Source organism: Apaloderma vittatum, unplaced genomic scaffold (assembly GCF_000703405.1).
Source record: "Apaloderma vittatum isolate BGI_N311 unplaced genomic scaffold, ASM70340v1 scaffold31509, whole genome shotgun sequence".
NCBI lineage: Eukaryota > Metazoa > Chordata > Aves > Trogoniformes > Trogonidae > Apaloderma > Apaloderma vittatum.
Window position 1 is genome coordinate 30,996 of NW_009736377.1, and position 6,235 is coordinate 37,230.

General features: G+C 52.3%; 1 protein-coding gene across 1 annotated transcript in view; it reads left to right on the plus strand.

The window, feature by feature from the left end:
- LOC104279618 (histone-lysine N-methyltransferase 2A-like) overlaps positions 1 to 6,040 on the plus strand; it is a 26,716-nt gene extending 20,676 nt beyond the window's left edge. The window contains 11 exon segments of the mRNA XM_009876956.1: positions 8 to 1,114; positions 1,873 to 1,953; positions 2,482 to 2,546; positions 2,920 to 2,992; positions 2,994 to 3,073; positions 3,290 to 3,364; positions 3,671 to 3,845; positions 4,218 to 4,325; positions 4,691 to 4,774; positions 5,170 to 5,299; positions 5,696 to 6,040. Of these exon segments, the coding sequence (XP_009875258.1) occupies positions 8 to 1,114; positions 1,873 to 1,953; positions 2,482 to 2,546; positions 2,920 to 2,992; positions 2,994 to 3,073; positions 3,290 to 3,364; positions 3,671 to 3,845; positions 4,218 to 4,325; positions 4,691 to 4,774; positions 5,170 to 5,299; positions 5,696 to 5,971 (2,254 nt within the window). The 3' untranslated portion in view covers positions 5,972 to 6,040.
- The last annotated feature ends 195 nt before the right edge of the window (positions 6,041 to 6,235 follow it).

A 6,235-nucleotide genomic window follows, 5' to 3' on the forward strand; every position in this document is an offset into this window, starting at 1 on the left:
CGGCTGCAGCCCTGGGCAAGAAACGGCCCATATCTCGCCTGCAGTCGCGGAAGAATAAGAAGCTGGCGCCCTCCGGAACCTCCTCTGCTATAGCTCCTCCCGACATGGTCTCCAACATGACCCTGATTAATTTTGCTCCTTCCCAAATTTCCAACCACCCGCTGGACTTGGGCACCATCGCAAATTCGACGTCCCACAGAACCGTCCCCAATATTATCAAAAGGTCCAAGTCTGGGGTTATGTATTTTGAGCAGACGTCTTTGCTCCCACAAGGTGGGACTGCTGCTGCCGTCGGCACATCTCCAAGCGTTATCGGGCCAGATGCTGGTCACCTCCCTGCAGGGCCCGTGCCAGGCCTGACGTCAAGCTCCTCTGTGCTGAACGTCGTATCCATGCAGGCCACGGCAGCCTCCACTACAAGTGGGTCCGTTCCCAGTCACGTTTTGGGGCAGAGTTCAGTGACGTTAACTAGCCCTGGGCTGTTGGGGGACCTGGGTTCCATAAGCAACCTCCTGATCAAAGCTAGTCAGCAGAGCCTCGGCCTTCAGGAGCAGCACATGACTTTACCGCCAAGTTCCGGGATGTTTTCGCAGCTGGGAGCATCCCAAACTCCATCAACGGCCGCAATGACGGCCGCGTCAAGCATATGCGTGTTGCCTTCGGCACAGACAATGGGCATGACGGTTGCTCCATCGTCCGCTGACCCGGAAGGCTCTTACCAGCTCCAGCACATGACGCAGCTCCTCGCCAGCAAGACCACGGTCGCTTCCTCCCAGCTGGACCTTGGTGCGGCTTCGGCAACGACGCAGTTGTCCAATTTCCCGCAGCTGGTCGATGTTCCCAGTACTACTGGCCTCGAACAAAACAAGGCTTCCTCGTCAGTGATGCACGCCAGCTCGGCATCTCCCGGAGGCTCCCCGTCATCCGGACAGCAATCCGCCAGCAGCTCTGGGCTGGGTCCCGTGAAAGCCAAGCCGAAAATCAAACGCATCCAGCCGTTGTTGGACAAAGGGAACGGAAAGAAGCACAAAACCTCTCACTTGTGGACCGGTTCCTCTGAAGCACGTGTTCCCGACAGAGGGGCCATCGCTGTCCCCCAGGTCATGGCTACAGGGTAAGAGGCATGTTTGATTTTACTGATCCCCGAGGTTTTGTAACAGTGTGAGAAAGAATCTCACGATGGTTTCCACAGCAGTTTTCCTTTTGATAATTTCTAAGGTAAAACTCTTAGCTGCCCGCAGAAAGTAGATATGTAAGGAAGTTACTTGAAGTTTTACTTCCAGAAATTTTCAGAAGAAAAACTGAAGGCTTTGAGGATGGGGGTTATGAGGACATTGCTGGTTGTTGATGGGTCTGGAAAATTCAGGAGCATTTTAGAGATAGCGGTAGAGAAAATAGCCCTCTGAAACACCTGGAAACTGAGAAATGTCACAAGTGGCTTGTGCCGTTCCTTGATCATCTTAGCCTCTTGTCATAACTCTGGTGCTTAAAACAGTGACCCAAAACTCTTTAGACAGCTTAACCTTTTGAAATTGCTCTTTTTCAGTTGCTGACGCTTGCCGGTTAGTTTTAGTCTGCAAAGGTTTTGTGTAACCAGTTTCTTGTTCTGCCGCGAGCTCGCTGCTTGTGGTTGCTCAAGCCTGTTTTCTCTCGCCCCCGGATTTGTGCTCCTCCTCCCCCTTGAAGTCTCCCTTCTGGCATGGTGTTGGAAGCGTGAGCTGCTTCTTCATACCTTAGGAGCAGTTGTTATGACTTTGGTAATGCTGCAGAACTGCCGGAACGCTCATGGCACTCGCCACAGCTTTCCAGTCTCAGTTTTGACACCAACATCTCGGCAGGTATTTTGAATGTTCCCAAATGTTTCTGCTCCAGGACTACGGCTACGAAGGCAGACGCGCAGGACGCAGTGAGCACAGAGCAGCCATCGCAGAAACAACGTGGCCAGTCTGCAGGGTAAGCACTGGGCAGACCTCTCCATCAGGTTCTGCTCCCTCGAGCTTTTAAGGATGTTTATACGGAGAACATGAGAAGTGGTACCTTGCTGGTCAAGCTGTCTCAGGAGCTTTCAGCCTGGCATGAGCAGCCGCCTGCAGTGGCACCGTGAGGCCGTTTCTTAAATTCAGTTGCGTGTGGCTCCAGGGAGCTGACCGCTTGCTGAGCAGACGAGCACTCATGCGGCACTGGCTGAGGGCACGTGCGCGTGTGCCGGGTTATCGAGTCGGGGTGACGCAAAGAGCGGGCCACAGGCTGGAGGAAACGTGACTGCTGCCCACAGGCTGATAGGTGCCTCAGAAATAAATGCTGCCGAGAACAATTTCTTTGTGCCTTTGTTGCCACTTGAACAGATGTTAGCAGATTTGACCTGGAAGAAGATTCTCATGTCTCTGGCTAGTTCTCAAAGTTCCGTAGGCACCTGTGCGGTGAGGAAATGAGCCAGGCTGTTAAATATTTCTCTCCGTGTTCACGTTCTTCCCTCCCCAGGCAAACGGCAGTCCTCCCAGAATCTCAGTCAGCACAGAACTCAGCGAATGAGCAAGAAAACACAGGTGTGTCACTGCTTCAAATGTACAGAGTCTTGGGATTCTGCAGGACTGGGAAATGTTGAAGTTTTGATTTTTGTGTGTCTTATCCTCTCAGGAGAAATCTCAGAGCTACCAACCATGTTTGTCTTGCTTTGGAGGGGGGAGAGGTTTGTTTGCTGTTTTACTAGAGATTGGGCAGGTAGTTGCATCTCTAGTTTGTGGAAATTTCAGCACTACAGATTTCACACTCTTACTACAATGCTGTCTAGATTTTTCTCTTGGACAGATTTACTGGCCAAAGAGCAAACTAGAAAGTAATTTACAGTTGTGGAGTAACTGGTGGAAAAAGCATCATCTGCCCAGTTTCCGTCCTCATGCTGGTGTCTGTCTGTTCCAGGCTCAAAAGCTCTTGAGGAGGAGGAGAGCACCTTCAGCTCTCCACTTATGTTTTGGCTTCAGCAAGAGCAGAAGAGAGAAGAAACCAAAGAAAGGTTTGGTTTTTGAGATCTCTAGCGATGATGGTTTTCAAATCTGCGCAGAAAGCATCGAAGGTGAGAACCGTGTGTTTTTGGTTATATACATTTCAGCTTTCCCTGCTAGAAGTGAAATCGCGGCTTCTGAGGGTCTCTTACTTGCTGTTGTATGGATTTAATGAGTCGCTTTGATTTCCAGTGCTAGGACAATCCTAGTTCCTAACAATGTCAGTCCTGGGCACGCAGCATCGGATCCTCTTTCACCGTCTTGTGCTTGTGTTTGTGTGACTGCAGATGCCTGGAAGTCACTGACGGACAAAGTTCAAGAAGCCCGCTCGAACGCCCGCCTGAAGCAGCTGTCCTTTGCAGGTAATAGCCGGCACCAGGCTCGATTCGACTGCCCGGTGGAACATGTGAGAGCAAGCTGGTGTGTCCACAAGCCCCCTGGGGTCCAGCACCTTAAGCGTTTCAGCTTAGCTGCAAACCGCTTCATGGAGGATGATTTCTTCCCAACGAAATAACTGAAAGCTCTCACGGGGACCCAACTAGCTAATGCGGCCCTTCTGTGGCGTCACAGGCCGCCGTGTGGGTTGCATTTCGCCAGCTGCCATGGTCCTGCTCCAGGTCTGCATTGTCAGTTGGGATTTTTTTGTTGTGCTCTATTTCTCCTTCCAGGTGTGAACGGTTTGAGGATGCTGGGGATTATCCACGACACGGTTGTGTTCCTGATTGAGCAACTGTACGGAGCAAAGCACTGCCACAACTACAAGTTCCGATTTCATAAGCCAGAGGAGGCCAACGAACCTCCGCTGAATCCACACGGCTCTGCCAGGGCTGAAGTCCACCTGAGGCAAGTGCCAGCTTCGTCATTGCTGGGGTTAACGGCCCGTTTGCTCAAGTAACCAGCTTCATGGCCAGGCATAAGCAACAAATCTCTGCAGCTCTAACACTCTCGGTTGAAAAGAAGTGGTAGCGGCTTTCGGGTGCGTCTTCTGAGTCTGCACATTTTTCTGTGCCGCTCTGTGGACTGCAGCTTTGTTTAACAAAGCTTTCCTGGCTGATGCTTTTGTTCACGGTCCTCAGAAACCATTGCGTGTCACCCTGACGCTTTAAGACAGGGCAGACAGCAGAAGGTGTCGGGCAGTAAGCGCATAAAACTGTTGTGGCAGCCGTGTGTTTATTTTCAGTCAGCAGAACAAACTTCCTTTCCTCTAAATTGCAGGAAATCTGCGTTTGATATGTTTAATTTCTTGGCTTCCAAACACCGGCAGCCACCTGAATACAACCCAAATGACGAGGAGGAGGAAGAAGTACAGCTGAAATCAGCCCGGTATGCAGCAGAGCTTTGTAGAGCTTTCGGGTGCGTTGGGTTGGAAGGGATCTCTAAAGGTTGCCAAGTCCAGCCCCGCTGCAGTGGGCAGGGACATCTTCCGCTAGACCTGGTTGCTTGGGAGAGCCCTGCCCAGGCCAGCCCTGAATCTTTCCAGGGAGGGGGTTTCTTCCACCTCATGGGACAACCTGTGCCAGTCTTTCAGCACCCTCAGTGTAAAAACATTCTTCCTGGTATTTTGATGGTGCTCTCAGTGGGCTGCAACGTGTAAATTATTATTGTTCCTTCTTGGAAAGTATCGCAGATAACATGTGGTGCAGACTCTCGAGTAAAGCTCGTGGCTTAGCAGTGTCTCCTTGTTCTAGGAGGGCGACTAGTATGGATCTGCCGATGCCCATGCGCTTCCGACACTTGAAGAAGACTTCCAAGGAGGCAGTTGGTGTCTACAGGTAGGGTTTTGTTCTGGTAGCGCTGCCTCTGAAGTGGGCAGGTGAAAACCGAAACTTGCTGTGGAGTCAGACTGCAAAACGGAGGGGAAAGGGTGGGTTCAGGGTTCTTTCCTCCTCCTTCTCCCCACTCAAGTTATCTACTTTTAAAGGAATCCTCAGCACAAGCCACCTGTTCCTTGCTTGTCGTGCTTACCTTGGTGGTAGCTAGGGCACGTGCTTGGGAGCGGGCAGAGCAGACCCAGCGTCGTTCCTGTTAGCGTCACGATGCAGTGGCATAAAGATACCGCAGCAGTCCTCGTAACAAGCATCCTCTTTTCTGCAGCGTTTGCAATCTTAACGTTCCCAAGCCTCGCTTGTATCCTTTGGAACATTCACATGCCTCGTTGCTTTTCTAGGTCTCCCATCCATGGCCGGGGTCTGTTCTGCAAAAGGAACATCGATGCAGGTGAGATGGTGATCGAATATTCAGGCAATGTCATTCGCTCCATCCTCACTGACAAACGAGAGAAATACTACGACAGTAAGGTGAGTTATGGGCTTTCGTAGAAGTTCTTAAAGAGTTTGGGAGAACTAGAAGGTGGCTGTGAAGGTAGGACAGGCTTATGCAAAAACTGCGTTTGGAGCACCGCGAGTTGGGATTGCAGGTGTTTCTCGAGATATTTCTGTCCTTGCTGGAGCTCTAGAGGTGCCACGGACGTTCGCCCCTGGGCTGGCAAGAGCTTTGGCCCAGTCTCAGCGTGGCAGGCCCGGAGAGCGTGGGGCTGAAATTATTTGAGCGGGAGCTTATGGAGAGGAGCGCAGAGAGGTTGCCAAGACTCTTAAGGGCTGGAGTTGCGGTTGCTGTAATCGGCTAGGTGCTCTGCCAGGGCGGCTCCATCGTCGCTGCCCCAAGCTAACCCTCTCCCTGTCCTCCGTGCGTAGGGGATCGGTTGCTACATGTTCCGCATTGACGGCTCCGAAGTGGTGGATGCCACCATGCACGGCAACGCGGCCCGCTTCATCAATCACTCCTGCGAGCCCAACTGCTACTCCCGGGTCATCAACATCGATGGCCAGAAACACATCGTCATCTTCGCCATGCGCAAGATCTACCGGGGTGAAGAGCTCACCTACGACTACAAGTTCCCCATCGAAGATGCCAGCAACAAACTGCCCTGCAACTGCGGCGCCAAGAAGTGCAGGAAGTTTTTGAACTAGAACTTGGGTCGGCCACGAGCGAGCCCCGAAGAGCCCGGGGCAAACCAAAGCTTCGAGCGAGCCCCTCCCTGGCCGGCGCGGAGGCCGGCGGTGGGGGGGAAGACTGGCTTGGCTTAGGGGCGTGACTGGCGGCCGTGTTTCCCTGTCAGAGTCCACATCTTCATGTCTCGCATGCGCACACTTCCCCTTGTGAAAGACACGGGCGACTGGAGAAGATCCTCGGCGTGATTATGTTTTTGCCATTCTCGTTTCCCCCCCACCCCT